The sequence below is a fragment of the Eulemur rufifrons genome, chromosome 29, assembly GCF_041146395.1.
Source record: "Eulemur rufifrons isolate Redbay chromosome 29, OSU_ERuf_1, whole genome shotgun sequence".
NCBI lineage: Eukaryota > Metazoa > Chordata > Mammalia > Primates > Lemuridae > Eulemur > Eulemur rufifrons.
In genome coordinates, this window is record NC_091011.1 from 28,904,322 (window position 1) to 28,924,623 (window position 20,302).

At 36.8% G+C, this 20,302-nt stretch overlaps 1 protein-coding gene across 2 annotated transcripts in view; it reads right to left on the reverse strand.

Annotated features, from left to right (window-relative positions):
• Positions 1-20,302, reverse strand: part of STK31 (serine/threonine kinase 31) — a 101,148-nt gene that overhangs the window by 13,732 nt on the left and 67,114 nt on the right. For both annotated transcript variants that reach the window (XM_069461925.1, XM_069461926.1), the window contains exons 18-22: positions 16,489-16,614; positions 15,738-15,863; positions 15,467-15,553; positions 14,608-14,757; positions 11,504-11,626 (exon numbers count right to left, since the gene is read on the reverse strand). In XM_069461925.1, the coding sequence (XP_069318026.1) occupies positions 11,504-11,626; positions 14,608-14,757; positions 15,467-15,553; positions 15,738-15,863; positions 16,489-16,614 (612 nt within the window). The remainder of the gene's footprint in view (positions 1-11,503; positions 11,627-14,607; positions 14,758-15,466; positions 15,554-15,737; positions 15,864-16,488; positions 16,615-20,302) is intronic.

The window sequence follows — 20,302 nt, forward strand, 5'->3', positions numbered from 1 at the left end:
ATTTACACATTACAAAACAAGGCCTTAAAATACAAGGTTGAACTGAAAGCAGAAACAGATAAATCTAAATTATAGTTGGGGACTTCAAAACCCCTCTCTCAGCAACTGACGGAACTACAGTCATGCATTGCTTATGGATGGGAATACATTCTGAGAAATGCAACATTAAGCATTTTCATCCTTGTGCGAACATAAGATTGTACTTACACAAACAGATGGTAAAGACTACTACACTCCTAGGGTATATGATATAACCTTAACCTGTTGCTTCTAGGCTAAAAACCTGCACAGCATGTTACGGTGAATACCATAAGCAACTGGAACACATAAGTATCTGTGTATCTAAACATAGAAAAGGTACAATAAAAATACAGTATAAAACATAAAAAATGGTACACCTGAATAGGGAACTTATCACAAATAGAGCTTACAGGACTAGAGATTGTTCTGGGTGAGTCAGTGACTGAGTGAGTGGTACATGAATGTGAAGGCCTAGGCAATTACTGTACACTACCCTGCAGACTTTATAAACACTGTATACTTAGGCTGCACTAAATTTATAAAAAATATTTTTCTTTAATAAATTAACTTTAGCCTAGTGTAATTTTTTACTTTATAAACTTTTTAACTTTCTGACACTTTTCTAGTAATACTTACCTTAAAACACAAGCACACTGTACAGCTAAACAAAAATATTTTCTTTCCTTATATCCTTATTCTATAAATTTTTCTCTATTTTTAAACTTTTATATATTTTTTTTACTTTGTAAAACTTTTCTGTTAGAAACTAAGATGCAAACATACACATTAGCCTACAGCGAGCAAGGACTATCAATACCGCTGTCTTCCACCTCCAAATCTTGTCCCATTGAAAGGTCTTCAACAGCAATAACACACAGAGTTGTCATCTTCTATGATAATGATGCCTTCTTCTGTAATACCTCCTGAAGAACCTACCTGAGGCTGTTTTACAGTTAACTTTTTTTAATAAGTAGAAGGAGTACACTATTTTAAAATAACAATAGCGCCCTAGGCAGAGCAAGATGGCCAAACAAAAATCTCCAGTGATAAAAACCAAATTCAACAATTTGTGGGGCAAACACTGAAACCCAGGGCCGGCCTGGCAGAGGGGAACACAACACAGGGAAGAATTCTGCCAGTGCCCATAGAGGGAGCGTTTAGATCAACCCAGCCAGAGGGAAATCCTCTGCCCTGAAACCTGTGTTCCAGCTACCCCTCACCACGGGCTGACAAAAAGCAGCCTGGGGCTCATACTAAATTCGTAAAGCAGTTGGGCCGCAAATACTATAGTCCTTGGGCAATTCCTGCAGCTGTGCTGGCTCACAGCCAGTGGACTTGGGGTGGAAATGACCCAATGAGACACCAGCAGCAGCAGCCAAGCCAGTACCTGTGTCACCCTTCCCTCAACTCCAGGCAGTGCAGCTCAGGGAGAGTCTTCTTCCACTTGGGGAAAGGAAAGGGAGGAATTCAGAGGACTTTGCTTTGTTACTGGGGTACCAGCTCAGACACAGAAAAATAAAGTACCAAGCAGACTCCTGAAGTCCTTGAGTCCAAGCCTTAGTTCTTAAAAGGCACTTCTGGATGAACCCAGGGCCAGAAGGAAACATACTACGCTGAAGGGAAGGACTCAGTCCAGGCAAGATTCACCACCTGTTGACTAAAGAGCCCTTAGGCTTTGAATAAACATAGGAGGTAGCCAGGAAACAGTCATTATGGGCTTTGGTTGAGACTGGGCTGGCTTCAGGTATGACCTGGCAATGGTGGCCACGAGGGAGCGCCCAGGTCACTGCCCCAACTCTAGCAGCCCAAAGCACAGAAAGTAAGGAAAGAGAGTAAGAAACTTTGCCTAGTAACCCAGGGAATTCTCTTGTATCTTGCTCAAGTCCACCAAGGTAGTACCACCAGGAATCTGCAAGAGTCACAGCATTACTGGGCATGGAATAATATGCAGTGCTGCATGGCTCCAATGATCAAAGACTTAGATCACAACACTCAATTCCCTTTGAATATTTGGAAAGCCTTTTTAACAAGGACAAGTTCAAACAAGCCCAGACTGTGAAGATTAAAATAAATACCTAACTCTTTAATGCCCAGACATTGACGAACACCCATAAGCATCAAGGAACATCCAGGAAAACATGACCTCACCATCACTCAGTAAACAATCCCGAGTGATGGAGACAGGTGACCTACCAGACAACGAATGCAAAATAGCTGTCCTGAAGAAGCTCAATGAACTCTAAAATAATACAGAGAAGGAATTCAGAAGGCTTTCAGAGAAATTTAACAAAGAGATTGAAATAATAAAAAAATGTCAAGCAGAAATTCTGGGGCTGAAGAATTCAACTAACAAACTGAGAAATATATCAGAGTCTCCAAAGAGCAAAAGGGACCAAACAGAAGAAAGAATTAGTGAGCTTCAAGACAGACTATCTGAAAATACAGTCAGAAGATAAAAAAGTAAAAAGAATAAAAAAGAATGAAGCATGCCTACAAGATTTAGAAAACAGCCTCAAAAGGGCAAATCTAGAAGTTATTAGCCATAAACAGGAGGTAGCCCAACCACCGGCTGAGAAAAAGCAGCCTGGGGCCTGGACTAAATTTGGCAGGCAGTCAGGCCACAAAGGCTACAGTACTTGGGCAATTCCTGTAGCTGTACTGGCTGGGGCCAGTGAACTTGGAGCACACATGACCCAGCAGTGGTGGTAGAAAGTTTATTCAAAGAAATAATAACAGAAAACTTTGCAAACCTAGAGAAAGATGTCACTATTCAAGTACAAGAAGGTCATAGAACACTAAACAGCTTTAACCCAAACAAGACTACCTTAAGCCATTTAATAATAAAGCTCCCAAAGGTCACAGGAAAAGAAAAGGTCCTAAAGGAAGTAAGAATAAAATAACATAACAAAAGGGGTCAAATAAATCTGGCAGCAGACTTCCCAGTTGAAACCTTTCGGGCCAGGAGAGAGTAGCATGACATACTCAAAGTGCTGAAGGAAAAAAACCTCAACCCTAGAATATTAGATCCTGCAAAAATATCCTTCAAACATTAAGGAAAAATAAAGATTTTCCCAGCCAAACAAAAGCTGAGGGATTTTATCAATACCAGATCTGTCCTGCAGGGAATTCTAAAAGGAGCTCCTTAATATGAAAGAAAAGGATGCTAACAAAACAATAAGAAATCATCTGAAGGTATACAACTCATCGGTACCACTAAGTACGCAAATACAGAATATTGTATTACTATAACTGCAGTGTATAAACCACTTACATCTTAAGTAGGAAGACTAAAAGACAAACCTATCAAAAATAACTATAATAATTTTTTGAGAGATAGGTAGTATAAAAAGATATAAATGGAAACAACAAAAAGTTAAAAAGTGGGCTAGGGATGGAGTTAAAGTGTAGAATTTTTGTTTTATTTCTCTTTGTTAAGTTGTTTGTAAGAAGAGTTGTCCTATGTTTAAAACAATTGGTTATAAAATGTTTCTTGGAAGCCCCATGGTAACCTCAAATCGAAAACCTACAACAGATATACAAAAAGAAAAAAGCAAAAAATTAAAACACAAGACCAGTGGAAATCACTTTTAGAAAAGGAAGACAGAAAGGAAGGAAGGAAGAGATGACAACAGAACAACCAAAAATCAAATAATAACGTGACAGTAGTAAGTCCTTATGTACCAATAGTGACATTGAATGTGAATGAACTAAACTCTCCAATCAGAAGAAATGGAGTGGATAAATGGATAAAAAAATCAAATGGCAACATACGTTGTCTGCAAGAAACCCACGTCACCTATGAAGACACACATAGACTTAAAAAAAGGGACAGAAACAGATATTCTACACAAATGGAAGCCAAAAACCGGCAAGAGCAGCAATACTACTCACATAAAAGAAAAAATTTCAAGACAAAAACTGTAAAGAGACAAAAAAGGTCATTATATAATGATAAAGTGGTCAATTCAGCAAGAGGATATAACAATTATAAATACATATGTACCCAACACTGGAACACCCAGACATATAAAGCAAATATTATCAGAGCTAAAGAAAGAAACAGACCCCAATACAATAATCATTAGCAAATCCAAAACTCCACTTTCAGCATTGACAGATCATCCAGACAGAAAATCAACAAAAAAACATTGGACTTAATCTGCACTGTAGACCAAATGGACCCAACAGATATTTACAGAATGCTTCATCCAACAGCTACAGAATACATGTTCTCCTCAACTCATGGATAATTCTCAAGGATAGACCATATGTCAGGCCACAAAACAAGTCTTTATTTTTTTTTTGTTTGTTTTTTTGTTTGTTTTTGAGACAGAGTCTCGCTCTGTTTCCTTGGCTAGAGTGCCATGGCGTCAGTCTAGCTCACAGCAACCTCAAACTCCTGGCCTCAAGCGATCCTTCTGCCTCAGCCTCCCAAGTAGCTGGGACTACAGGCATGTGCCACCATGCCCAGCTAATTTTTTCTATAGATTTTTAAGTTGTCCAGCTAATTTCTTTCTATTTTTAGTAGAGACGGAGTCTCGCTCTTGCTCAGGCTGGTCTCGAACTCCTGATCTCGAGCGATCCTCCCACCTTGGCCTCCCAGAGTGCTAGGATTACAAGCGTGAGCCTTTGCGCCCAGCCAAAACAAGTCTTTAAAACTTCAAAAAAATTGAAATCATACCAAGTATTTTCTCTGACCATGATGAAATAAAACCAGAAATCAATAACAAGAAGAACACTGGAAATTATACAAACACATGGAAATTAAACAATATGCTCCTGAGTGACCAGTGGGTCAATAAAGAGATTAAGAAGGAGAGTTTTACCAAACACACAAAGAAGAACTCATACCTATACTACAGAAATTATTCCACAACATTGAGAAAGACGGTATCCTTCCTAACTCACTCCACGAAGCCAATATCACCTTGATACCAAAGCCAGGAAAGGACACAACAAAAAAAGAATACTACACACCAATATCCCTTTTGAATATAGATACAAAAACCCTCAACAAAATTTTATCAAATTGAATTCAGCAGCACATCAAAAAAATAATTCACCATGACCAGGTGGGCTTTATTCCAAGGATGCAAGGCTGGTTCAACACACGCAAATCTATTAATGCAATTCACCTCATAAACAAAATCAAGAACAAAGACCATATGATTCTCTCAATAGATGCAAAAAAAGCATTTGACATAGTCCAGCATGCCTTTATGATAAAATCTCTTAACAAAATAGGCAGAGATGGGTCATACCTTAAAATTATCAAATCCATTTATGACAAACCCATGGCCAATATCATATTGAATGGGGAAAAACTGAAACCATTCCCACTTACAACAGGAACCAGACAAGGTTGCCCACTATCTCCTCTTCTATTCAACATAGTGTTGGAAGTCCTTGCTAGAGCAATTAGACAAGAGAGGGGTATTAAGGGTATCCTGGTGGGGGCAGATGAGATCAAACTCTCACTCTTTGCTGATGATATGATATTATACCTAGAAAACCTCAAGGATTCAACCAAGAGACTCCTGGAATTGATAAATGAATTCAGCAAAGTCTCAGGATACAAAATCAATACACACAAATCAGAGGCATTCATATATGCCAATAACAGTCAAACTGAGAACCAAATCAAAGACTCAATACCCTTCACAATAGCAACAAAGAAAATAAAGTACCTAGGAATATATTTAACTAAGGAGGTAAAAGACCTCTACAGGGAGAACTATGAAACACTGAAGAAGGAAACTGCACAGCACGTAAACAGGTGAAAAACCATACCATGCTCATGGATCAGAAGAATCAACATTGTTAAAATGTCTGTACTACCCAAAGTGATCTACAGATTCAATGCAATCCCTATTAAATTACCAACATCATTTTTCACAGATATAGGAAAAATAATTTTAAGCTTTGTATGGAACCAGAGAAGCCCCTGTTTAGCAAAAGCAATTTTAGGCAATAAGAAAAAAATGGGAGGTATTAATTTACCAGACTTCAAACCATACTACAAGGCTGTGGTTATTAAATCAGCTTGGTAGGGACACAGACCAGTGGAACAGAACTGAGAATCCAGATATAAAATCATCCTCATATAGCCATCTAATCTTTGACAAAGCAGACAAAAATATACACTGGGGAAAAGAATCCTTATCCAATAAATGGTGCTGGGGAAACTGGATAGCCACATGTAAAAGACTGAAACAGGACCTACACCTTTCACCTCTCAGAAAAATCAAATCACGGTGGATAACAGACTTAAACCTAAGGTGTAAAACTCTTAGAATTCTAGAAGAAAATGTGGGGAAAACTCTTAAAGACATTGGCCTAGGGAAAGAATTTATGAAGAAGACCCCAAAGGCAATCACAGCAACAACAAAAATAAATAAATGGGATCTGATTAAATTAAAAAGTTCCTGCACAGCCAAAGAAACTGTCATGAGAGCAAACAGACAACCTACAGAATGGGAAAAAATTTTCACATGCTACACATCCAATAAAGGACTGATAACTAGAATTTATTTAGAACTCAGGAAAATCAGCAAGAAAAAATCAAACAACCCTATCAAAAAGTGGGCAAAGGAAATGAATAGAAATTTTTCAAAAGAAGACAGAAGAATGGCCAATAAACATATGAAAAAATGCTCAACATCTCTAATCATCAGGGAAATGCAAATCAAAACCACAATGAGGTATCACTTAACTCCAGTGAGAATGGCCTTTATCAAAAAGTCCCAAAACAATAAATGTTGGCATGGATGCGGAGAGACAGGAACACTCATACACTGCTGGTGGGACTGCAAACTATTGCAACCTCTGTGGAAAACAATATGGAGATACCTTAAACAGATACAAGTAGAAGTACCATTTGATCCAGCAATCCCATTATTGGGCATCTACCCAAAAGAACAAAAGACATTCTATAATAAAGACATCTGCACTCGAATGTTTATAGCGGCACAATTCACAATTGCAAAGATGTGGAAACAATCCAAGAGCCCATCAATACATTAGTGGATTAATAAAATGTGGTATATATGTACCATGGAGTACTACTCAGCTATAAGAAATAATGGTGATATAACACCTCTTGTATTTTCCTGGATAGAGCTAAAAGCCATTCTACTAAGTGAAGTATACCAAGAATGGAAAAATAAGCACCACATGTACTCACCATCAAATTGGATTCACTGATCATCACCTAAGAGCACATTTAGGAATAACATTAATCGAGTGTCAGGCAGATGTGGGGGGGGGGGAGGAGATAGGTGTATACATACATAATGAGTGTGATGAGCACTGTCTGGGGGATGGACATGCTTGAAACTCTGATTCGGGGGGGGGGAATGGGGGCAAGGGCAATAGACATAACCTAAACTTTTGTACCCCCATAATATGCTGAAATAAAAAAAAATTATAAATAAATATAGTGATAAAAAGCTCAGTGGTTGACAAGGTTAAGGGGTGTGGGAGGATATAACTACAAAGGGACAGCACACATGAATTTTGGGGGTTATGGGACCATTCTGAATCCTGATTGGGGTGGTGGTGATTACACTAATTTATACATATGTTAAAATTCACGGAATATGTGCCAAAAAATAGTCAATTATACTTCATGTTATAATTACAATAAAGTTTTTGAAAGACTTTCATCAACATTACCAAAGAGTAGAAATTCAACACAATAAATTTACTCATACTATCATTTGAAAGGAAATAGGAAGAATAAAGACTGCTATTACCACATCTATATGCTATCTTATGAAAGCTTTCAGAAACATAAAAATATTTGAGACATTTCCTTTCACCTTTCTGATAAAAGAATAAATTATTATGGAATCAATGATGAAAATGCGCCGGGCGCGGTGGCTCACGCCTGTAATCCTAGCACTCTGGGAGGCCGAGGTGGGCGGATCGTTTGAGCTCAGGAGTTCGAGACCAGCCTGAGCAAGAGCGAGACCCCATCTCTACTAAAAATAGAAAGAAATTATATGGACAGCTAAAATATATATAGAAAAAATTAGCCGGGCATGGTGGTGCATGCCTGTAGTCCCAGCTACTCGGGAGGCTGAGACAGGAGGATCGCTTGAGCCCACGAGTTTGAGGTTGCTGTGAGCTAGGCTGACGCCACGGCACTCACTCTAGCCTGGGCAACAGAGTGAGACTCTGTCTCAAAAAAAAAAAAAAAAAAAAAAAAAAATGATGAAAATGATGCTAGTTTAATCATTTCAATGAGCAAGGTGGTTCTATGAAATCAGACAACTTTAAATACACAAGCCAGCATAGGGCTAAAATCTATCAATAATTCTTTTTTGGGGGTGAGAAGGAGAATTCTCATCAATTGCACCTAGGTAGGTATAAACACCTTTTGGTAACAGCTTTACTGACGTACAACCGATGCACAATAAACTATATACATTTATAGTGTATAATCTGATGAGTTTTGATATTTTTATTCATCTTCAAAAGCATCATCACAATCAAGCTAGTGAACATGGTGACTGCCAAAAAGTTTCATCATGCCCCTTTGTAATCTATTCCTCCCTTCATTACTCTCAAAGCCCAGGGTATCAATGATCTCCTTTCTGTCCCTATAGATTTGCATTTCTAGAATTTTATATAAATAGAACCATAAAATATGTACTCTTTCTTTCCTCTGGCTTCTTTCTCTTGGCATAACTATTTTAAGATTCATCCATCTTACTGAGTATATAACAGTTCGATCCTTTTTATTGCTGAGTAGTATTCCAATGCATAGATATATAACAGATTGTTTATCCATTCATATACTGATAGACTTTGAGTTGTTTCCAGTTTTCATCAATTACACATAAAGTATCTTAAAATATTTATATACAAGTCTTTGTGTGGACATATGCTTTCATTTCTCTTGGCTAAATATCTAGGAGTGGAATGTCTGAATCACAGGGTGGGTATATGTTCAACCTTTTAACAAACTGCCAAATTGTGTTCCAAAGTAGTTGCTCCATTTATATTTCCCTCAGTAATACATATGAGTTCTACTTATCACACATCTTAGCAAAACTTAGTATGGTCTTTTTAATTTTAGACATTACGGTGGGTATGTAGTGGTATCTCACTTTGGTTTTAATTTGCAGCTCCCCGATGACTAATAGTGTTCAGAGCATCTTTTCACATGTTTATTTGCCATCTGGACATTTTCTTTGGCAGCTTTATTTCTTCACTTTCAAACTGTATGACTTTTATTTCTTTTGGTGACTTTATTATACCGGGTGAACAGGGATCAACAAACTATGGCCTCTGCACCAGATCAATCCCACTACTTCTCTTTATACAGCCCATAAATCAAGAATGGATTTCAAATTTTTAAATGTTTAAAAGAAAATCAAATGTGCACTCAGGGAAACCAGTTTGCTGGTGAGTACATGTGGTGCTTGTTTTTCCATTCTTGGGATACTTCACTTAATAGAATGGGTTCCAACTCTCTCCAGGAGAACCAAAGAGATGCCATATCGCCATTATTTCTAATAGCTGAGTAATATTCCATGGTATACACATATCACATTTTGCTAATCCATTCATGAATTGATGGGCATTTGGGTGGTTTCCACATCTTTGCAATTGTGAATTGTGCTGCTATAAACATTCGGGTGCAGGTGTCTTTTTTGTAGAAAGACTTTTGTTCTTCTGGGTAGATGCCCAATAATGGGATTGCTGGATCGAATGGTAGGTCTACTTGAATCTGTTTAAGGTATCTCCACATTGCTTTCCACAGTGGTTGCACTAGTTTACAGTCCCACCAGCAGTGTATGAGTGTTCCTGTCTCTCCGCATCCATGCCAACATTTATTGTTTTGGGACTTTTTGATAAAGGCCATTCTCACTGGAGTTAAGTGATATCTCACTGTGGTTTTGATTTGCATTTCCCCGATGATTAGAGATGTTGAGCATTTTTTCATATGTTTGTTAGCCATTTTTATGTCTTCTTTTGAAAAATTTCTATTCATGTCCTTTGCCCACTTTTTGATAGGGTTGTACTCACCAGCAAACTGGTTTCCCTGAGTGCACATTGGGAATATCACCAATTGGGTATCGGACAGAGGTAGGGGCTGGGGAGAAGGGATGGGTGTACACCTACTTGATGAATGCGATGCGCACTGCCTGGGGAATGGACACGCTTGAAGTTCTGACTGAGGGGATGGGGGTGGTGGGAGGGGATGGGTGCATACCTACATGATGAGCGCGATGTGCACTGTCTAGGGAATGGATACGCTTGAAGCTCAGACTTGTGGGGATGGGGAGGCATGGGCAATATATATAACCTGAACTTTTGTAGCCCCATAATGAGCTGAATAAAAAAAAATTAATTAATTAATTAATTGTTAGAAGTAGGTCTATAAAAATAACTAAATTATTTTGAAAATAAAAACTCCAAAATTAAAAAAAAAGAAAAGAAAATCAAAGGAATACTATTTCATGGCACATGAAAATTACATGAAATTCAAATTTCCAATGTTTATAAATAAAATATTATTGAAACAAAGCTACACTCATTTGTTCACGTACTGTCTATGGCTGCTTTTGAGCTACAGCAACAGAATTGAGTACTTGCAACAGAGACCATACAGCCCACAAAGCCTAAAATACTTCCCATCTGGTCCTTTATAGAAAATGTTTATTGATCCCTGCCTAGTATCTCCAGCACATTATTGATTAGAAATGACAATAGGCCGGGCGCGGTGGCTCACGCCTGTAATCCTAGCACTCTGGGAGGCCAAGGTGGGCGGATCGTTTGAGCTCAGGAGTTCGAGACCAGCCTGAGCAAGAGCGAGACCCCATCTCTACTAAAAATAGAAAGAAATTATATGGACAGCTAAAAATATATATAGAAAAAAAATTAGCCGGGCATGGTGGTGCATGCCTGTACTCCCAACTACTCGGGAGGCTGAGACAGGAGGATTGCTTGAGCTCAGGAGTTTGAGGTTGCTGTGAGCTAGGCTAACGCCACGGCACTCACTCTAGCCTGGGCAACAGAGTGAGACTCTGTCTCAAAAAAAAAAAAAAAAAAAAAAAGAAATGACAACAGACATCCTTCCCTTGTCAATACTTAATCCCTTATAATTCTTAAACTATGGGTAAGAAACAGCTATTAGGTTTACATTGGAGGTAGGAACATTTACGCAAGGCTATCTACTTTACACATGCATGAACTGCTTCCACATTAACATAATAGGATAAAAATCACCTTCGGTGTTGACCTTGACTTTAACAAAACCAAGACAATAACATGATATCTAAAATGTATACCAAGCCAATGTGTAGAAAGTAACCAATAGGTGATACGAAGTATAACAACAATTATGGTTAAAAAAAATTTTTCTACTAAAATTCTGCCACTGCTCTTTAAGGAGAATCACTGTAAAATCATCACTTTATATACTGAAATATATATATAAATGATTGATCCATTTCAATAAAAAATAACATACCCATAATAAAAGGCAGCCATAAGCATATAAGTCTGAACTTGGAGAAGCAGGCTTTCCCATTTTCAGTTCAGGTGACATCAAACTCAAGTCACCAACCACCATGTTCACTGAGGCTCGCTGACTCTACAAAAATAATATTTTAAATATTTTAGAGGCAACACCATTGAGGGGCTTTCTGTGAAGTACTTTGCATTTAATCAATACAAAAAACAAATTCATTTGAAATATTTCATTCTCTTGCTTTCAGATATTTTTATCTAATTTTTGCTATCATAAATTGCTCTTATAAATCAGTCTCAGACCAGGCATTGGTGGCTCACGCCTGTAATTCCAGCACTCGGGGGCACTGAAGCAGGAGGATCGCTTGAGGCCAGGAGTTCAAGACCAGCGTGATGTAGCAAGGCCTCAGCTCTACAGAAAATTTTTAAAAATTAGCCAGGTGTGGTGGCACACACCTGTAGTCCCAGCTACTCAGGAGACTGAGAGAAGAGAATCACTCAAGCCCAGGTGTTCAAAGTTACAGTGAGCTATGATTCTGCCACTGCATTCCAGCCTGGGCAACACAGTGAGCTCCAGTCTCTTTAAAAATATATATATATATATATATATCACTCATAAAATTAAGAGACTTTCATTACATTCAGATTGTAGACTCAAAGAGATTAAAAACTAATAACCATTGATTCTTTGATTAAACATTTGATACTTTTTTAAAAAACAAATTTCACAAGGGTAAATGGCAGTGCTATTTTTTAATTCTGAAAATTCTAAATAATGTTTTAAACTAAAATTATTACACTAAAATTCTACAAAGTACTTTACTTCCTTACCCATTCTCTAAATCTAACATTTCTAATGTGTTAAAGGATGATCAGTGACAACAGCATGACCCCTACATTCAGGCAGACCTTGGTTACAATCCCCATTATCTCACTTATTAGGGATTTAACCTCTTTGAGCCTAAATTAATTTGTAAAATGGAAATAACATCTACCTTAAGGAGTTATTGTAAAGATTAAAATATTTAGCACAATGCCCAGCACATATAACTAAGTGTTAATTATCTCTTCTCCACCTACTCTCTTTATCCTTGCTTTTTAAAGTGTGGTCCAAAAGTCAGGAGCTATGGTATGGCATCAACTAGGATCTTGTCAGAAAAGCAGAATATCCAACCCAGAAATGCTGAACAATAATCTGCACTTTAACATGATCCCCGGATGATTAATATGCATTATAAAGTCTGAAAAGTAATAATCTTGACTTCAGACTACTTTTCAAATTTCTATTCGTGATTACCACTTTGATCTGAAGGTAGCATGAAAAATGTAGCAAAAGGTGAGTTTAATCAACAATTCAGAGTAAATAATTTTAACTGAAGATTAAAACAATGTTTTGGGGAATAATAACAGGTAACCAATGAGTATAAAAAAGGAAGAGTAATTCTTGGAGTTGCAATATCTAGTTATGCAAATGTTATGTTCGAAGGTAAACTGACCAGAATCCCTAAAAGTTGAGAACCTTTAAAACTCATAATTTAGTTAGTTTTCTTAGGGTGCTCTTAATTTTCAGATAAATTAATGTTTTAAAATAAATATTTCAGCAAATCAATCTGTACAAATCCTGCATAATCCAGATTTTGATACAGTTTTACATTTTCATTTTCTCAGTTTTTTCAGCTACCATACAAAAACCATTGAGACTACATATACACTGGTGGCATCACCCTGTGACTTACAGATGGCCAAAGTATAAAGCATTATGACATAAACTAGTCACAGGGAATTTCTCAGATAATAACAAATGTTGGCAAGGATATGGAGAAACTGGAATCTTTATACATCACTGATGAGAACATAAAATGGTGCAGCCACTTTGGAAAACAGTTTGGCTCCTCAAAAAACAGAGTTTCATACCATATGATCCAGTAATTCCACTCCTAAGAGAAATGAAAATATGTCCACACAAAAACTTGTATACTAATGTTCATAGCAGCATTATCCACAATAACCAAAAAGTATAAACAACCCAAATGTCCATCAACTAATGAATATATAAACAAAATGTGGTATTATCCATACAATGAAATATTATTTGGCCACAAAAAAGGAATTATAGTCTGATGTATGCTACAACATGAATGAACTTTGAAAACATTATGCTAAGTGAAATAAGCCAATCACAAAAGGCCATTTACATGAGATGTCCAGAATAGGCAAATCCACAAGAGGAGGGAGAAATAGAGAGTGACTGCTAATCAGTACAGAGTTTCTTTTTGGGAGTGATAAAAATGTTCTGGAATTAGATAATGGTGATCAATGCACAATTTTGTGAATGTACTAAAAACTACTACTGAATTGTATACTTTATGTTAATTATATCTCAATAAAACCATGATTTTTAAAAAGAGAATTGCTGATTTAGCCATTCCACACTGTATACAAATTTCAAAACATGTTGTACACAATAAACACAATTTTTATTTGTCAATTAAAATAAGTAATTAGGGAATTGCTCCCTCATGATCATGTGTATTTTAAGACTGTATATTCTAACAAAAAAAAAAAATTCACAACTCTTTGTCTCATCTTCATTATCTCTACAAACTGCCTATTCTGAGGTAATATGGCACCAAATTAACAGGCATTGTAGTTGAATTGGGACTTAAACTAAATGGGAAAGCCCAAGGTTCCCAGGTTTCTAAAAATGTACATTATGAAAAAAATACAAAATAGGTGTATTTAAATTTAATCTCTTGCAGGGGACACCAGTAGAGGGAGGCTAGGAGATAGATGGCCACCTAGTTTTCCTTGCATATTTTCTAGCCATTAAATATTTCCTGATGATGATAAAATGATTAATGTTGTCAATGCCAAAGTGTAATGTCAGGTTGCTCCTAAGATTTATGGTTAAAATATGCAATTAAAAAAGTTAGAAACTCTAGTTTCAGCACCTAGTTGATAGCAGGTAACTGCTTACAATACATGGCGCACCTTAACTGAAAGCACAAATCCTATAATAAATTAGCACATGATGTACAAGGCTGAACTACTGCCTAATAACATTAAATAAATCTATAACCTATTTGTAAAACTATGATATTTTACCACAGATTTGGTGAAGTCAAAATCTCCAACAATTCCTTCTTCACGGTTTAAGGCAAACACATTGTTCTGATGAAGTGATCCATGAATTATGTCGGCCTTGTGCAATGTATGCAGGCCCTGGGCAACACCTTTCATGACCTTTAAAGCTTCCTATGGATAAGTACAAACAAAAGAAGTCAGAAGTAGGCAAATCGTTTATTTTAATACTTGAACCTTTTCTCTAATTAAAAGACTGTTCCAGAAGTGAGTAAAGCTTCCTCCAAACAAACCTTTAATACAAATACAGCATAGAGAAAGAATGAAGGCCCAATGAAGCCTTGATTATGTAACTGGTGATCTCACGTGTGTGTGTGTGTGTGTGTGTGTGTGTAATCATGTACATTCTACAGTCTCTTAAGAAGACTTAGTTTACAAATAACAACCATGTAAAGCATCTAGAAGAGACTAAAATAGTGTTACTACCTAGGAACAATCAGGGCCTCCTTTATTGTTATTACTAACCCTAAATTTACAACGATAAAAATTAAAGCTGTCACTTAAGCACTTATAAAACTAAATGCTATACTAGGCAGTTCATATGCAACACAGTTTAATCGTTAAAAGCTTAGGCTTTGGAACTAGAAAGACCTAATTTCAAGCCCCAACTCTACTTCTGGCAGACAGACCCTGTGCAAGTCACTGTTAAGCCTTTTTCTCATCTGTGTAATAGGATAACTCACATCACAGGGTTGATGTGACAATTAAATAAAATAACACAAGTCAAAATTTCACATAGTATATAGCATGAAGTATGCCTTGAATAAATAATATGTATTATTTTCTTATTTAATACATACATGGAAATAGTGTTTTCACTTACTTCCGAAGTTAAAGGCATACTGGCTTGAATGGCACTCAGGTTTGCCCTAGGATAGTATGGGACCATCAGATAAGCCATAGGATCAGACTAAGAAGCAAAACAGAGAATGTGACTCAAAGTGAAAAATTCTTCAACATATTTTTAACATACATTCTTTCTATTAGGTAATTTTTGCTTTATGTTAAGAGGAATGAATTACTGTTCTAAAACTTGGAGTTAAAACTTACTTAAATAAAATGTTTTCTGCAAGAGATTAGCATAAGAACTTTACCTTGCACAAAAACAGGAATATCAATGGTAGTAACCCTGACTCTTCTTTAGCTTCTTTCCAAGCTCTGTGATAGGTGGCTGCTCTCTGAATCACTCTGGCTTCTGTGTCAACATCCACAGAATAGCCCTTGTGCCAAAACAAAGAGGCGCTGGTAATTCCAAGACTAAAATTCCCACTCTAATTATACATCTTCCCAACTTAAATATAATACTTGATTTTTAAGTTAAATTACATCCAATTGTATTGTTTAAGTTTCCAAGTACATTTTCTACCTTCTTTCAATAATATAATTTAGAAAGTAAATAACAGTTCTACCTATAGCTTACTACACATTCTAGAATGTGTACCAAGTAAGGCCAAACTCTTAATCCTATTATCATAATTAACAGTTTCCCAGATCAATGATGAAAACACAATTAAGGAGTAGAAGCCTATACAGGCAACAAAGCTGAGATTTCAAGGAGAAATGCAAGAAAATCAAAAATTTTAAAAGGCTACTGGATAGAATATAATAAGTTTACCCAAAATAGGAAAGCAAGTACATACTATTAAAGACATATTCTATTTAGAGAAATGAAGGAACCTTTAGTAAAACTTAGTTCTGGTAACCAAACTGGAAGCACAATAGTCATGCCTATCAACTTATATACTTTACAGAACAAACTGGTTTTTTTTTTTTCTTTCGTGAAAAGTAACAGTACCACTCCCCTTTATACTGCTGAATCTCCCATAAGGAAGAACTTAGACTTACCTTTAAAAGAATTATCTGCCCATTAACCTCAGAACATACCAAAGGACGCTTGCTGCTAAGTTCCTTCATGGGCTCAGCATCAAGAAGATCCCGTTCCAAGCTCATAGTAAAAAGACCACCAGAGTTCTAGGCACAAGTTTTTATTAGAGTTGAGAAGGCACACAATTCCAGCACTTTAATCATCAACATAATTAGTTACACACTATTAAATGACCAGACATCATCAACCCTACTGGAAAAACCAATACAATAAAAATGTTTAAAGTTTTGTATCTTTTCCAGTTCCTGGATCTTGAACAACTCCCAAAGTGTAATCAGCATACATTTAATTGCTGCTATAGCTCTAGAACAGATTCTGGAGATGACTAGGAATAACCAAACATGTTTCCTAGAAACCCTAATGTTCACCTGAGGAAACTCATGCTTCCTAAAAATATTAAAATAATGACAAATAAAAAGACAGTTGTAAAACAGGAATGAGAAATCTAAAAATTATGACTCCTAGGAAATAACTTTAACACTTCTGCCTCTGCTTGGAGTCCTCAAAGGTGAAAATGGCTTTCAAAGATTTTAATGCTCCTAGATGTTTCTGCTACCTTTTAAAAGGAGTAATTTTGGGCACTAAAATCTGATAGTCAACATTTTATTTTTCTTTTATTTCAGAATATTATGGGGGTACAAACATTTTGGTTACAAGTAATGCCTTTGCCTCACCCTAGCCAGGGCTAGAGGCGTGCCCTTCCCCCAGTGTGTGCCGTCTTCACTAGTTGTGAGTTTACCCATCCCCAGCCCCCACCGGAACGGCACCCAATGAATATTACTACCATGTGAGCACCTTAGTGTTGATCAGTTAGTACCAATTTGATGGTGAGTACATGTGGTACTTATTTTTCCATTCCTGTGATACCTCACCTCCAAGGATAGGCTCAAGCTGTATCCAGGATAATGTAAGAGGTGCTGGATCACCACTGTTTTTTATAGTTGAATAGTATTCCATAGTGTACATATACCACATTTTATTAATCCACTCATGTATTGATGGGCACTTGCGTTGTTTCCACATTTTTTTTTTTTTTTTTTTTTTTGCGGGGTAGGGGGAAGACAGAGTCTCGCTCTGTTGCCTGGGCCTGGCTCACAGCAACCCTCAAACTCCTGGGCTTAAGCTATCCTCCTGCCTCAGCCTCCTGAGTAGCTGGGACTATAGGCATGCGCCACCATGCCCGGCTAATTTTTTCTATACATATATTTTTAGTTGTCCAGATAATTTCTTTCTATTTTTAGTAGAGACGGGGTCTCGCTCTTGCTCAGGCTGGTCTCGAACTTCTGACCTTGAGCGATCCTCCCGCCTTGGCCTCCCAGAGTGCTAGGATTACAGGCGTGAGCCATTGCACCTGGCCTGTTTCCACATCTTTGCAATTGTGAATTGTGCTGCCATAAGCATTCGAGTGCAGATGTCTTTTTTATAGAATGTCTTTTTTTCCTTTGGGTAGATACCTAGTAGTGGGATTGCTGGATCAAATGGTATTTCTATTTTTAGCTCTTTGAGGTATCTCCAAATTATTTTCCACAAGGGTTGTACTAATTTGAAGTCCCACCAGCAGCATAAGAATGTCCCTATCTCTCCACATCCATGCCAGCATTTGCTGTTTTGGGACTTTTTGATAAAGGCCATTCTCATGGGAGTTAGGTGATATCTCATTGTGGTTTTGACTTGCATTTCCCTAATGATTAGAGATGCTGATCATTTTTTTTTATGTTTGCTGGCCATTATTCTGTCTTCTTTTGGAAAGTTTCTGTTCATGTCCTTTGCCCATTTATTGATGGGGTTGATCGATTTTTTTGTTGCTGATTTTCTTAAGTTCTATATAGATTCCTATTATCAGCCCTTCATTGGATGTATAGAAAGCAAATATTTTCTCCCATTCTGTAGGTTGTCTATTTGCTCTAATGAGTTTCCTTGGCTGTGTAGAAGCTTTTTAATTTTATCAGGTCCCATTTATTTATTTTTGTTGCTGCTGTGATTGCTTTGGGGGTCTTCTTCATAAATTCTTTGCCTAGGCCAATGTCTACAAGAGTTTTCCCAACATTTTCTTCTAGAATTCTTAAGGTTTCACGCCTTAGGTTTAAGTCTGCTATCCATTTTGTGTTGATTTTTGTGAGAAGTGAGAGGTGTGGATCCAGTTTCAACCTTCTGCATGTGGTTATCCAGTTTTCCCAGCACCATTTATTGAATAGAGATTCTTTTCCCCAGTGTATATTTTTGTCTGCTTTTTCAAAGATTAGATGACAATATGGAGGATGGTTTCACATCTGGGTTCTCAGTCCTGTTCCAAAGGTCTATAACTCTGTTCTTCTGCTAATACCATGCTGTTTTGGTTACTACAGCCTTGTAGTAATCTTGAAGTCTGGTAGACTGATGCCTCCCAATTTGTTTTTGGTTTTTTTGTTTTTTTGTTTTTGTTTTTTGCTTAAGACTGCTTTGGCTATAGAAGTTCTTCTCTGATTCCATACAAAGCATAGAATTATTATTTCTAGATCTGTAAAGAATGATGATGGTACCTTGATAGGGATTGCATTAATTCTGTAGATCACTTTAGGTAGTATGGACATTTTAACATTGATTCTGCTAATCCATGAGCATGGTAGATTTTTCCATCTGTTTACATCTTCTACAATTTATTTTCTCAGTGTTTTGTAGTTCTCCCTACATATGTCTCTCACCTCCTGCATTAAATATATCCCTAGATATTTAATTTTCTTTGAAGCTATTGTGAAAGGTGTTGCATCTTTGATTTGATTTTCAGCTTGACTGCTATCGGCGTATATGAATGCTACTCATTTGTGTGCATTAATTTTGTATCCTGAGACTTTACTGAATTCATTTATCAATTCCAGGAGTCTCTTGGTTGAAACCTTGGTGTTTTCTAGATATAATACCATATCATCAGCAAAGAGTGAGAGTTTGATCTCATCTGCCCCCACCTGGATACCCTTAATACCCCTCTCTTCTCTGATTGCTCTGGCAAGGACATCTAGCACTATGTTGAATCAAAGTGAGATAGTGGGCAACCTTGTCTGGTTCCACTTCTAAGAGGGAATGCTTTCAATTTTTCCCCATTCAGTATGATACTGGCTGTGGGTTTATTGTATATAGCCTTAATAATTTTAAGGTATGTCCAGTCTATGCCTATTTTGTTAAGAGTTTTTATCATAAAGGTGTGCTGGATTTTGTCAAATGCTTTGCTGCATCTATTGAGAGAATCATATGGTCTTTGTTCTTGCTTTTATGTGGTGAATTGCATTTATAGACTTGCGTATGTTGGTAGTCAACATTTTAAATCAAGCTAAGTTGTATTGCTGTGTAGTTTTAGAAAGAGAGGTTGTAGGATTGTTTTCTAGGTCTTTTTTTAAATGTCAGTATATTTAAGCATCCCACAATATATATATATGAACCTACAAAAAATTCCTAGGCATGCATTAGAGTTAAACATCTTAAAGTTATTAATGGCTTCCATAAGCCAAGATCCAAACCTTTTATAATCTTCTACAATAAGGTATATTAGCATATTTTTAAAAATTAATTTCAAGTCCTATATAGCAGTACATACTCAATTGTCCACACTACATGAGACAGTCTCTAAGCTATAGTTAAATAATTGCACGGAAAAACTCATATCATTTTAAAGTGTAGTAAGAAAGACTTTACAGTAATTGTTTAATTCAAGGAACTTAATCTTTTATGATAAACTCAGCTAGGTAATCATCCCTTTCTGTACTATATTTAAGCTATCATCATAGTCTCAATGACAATCTT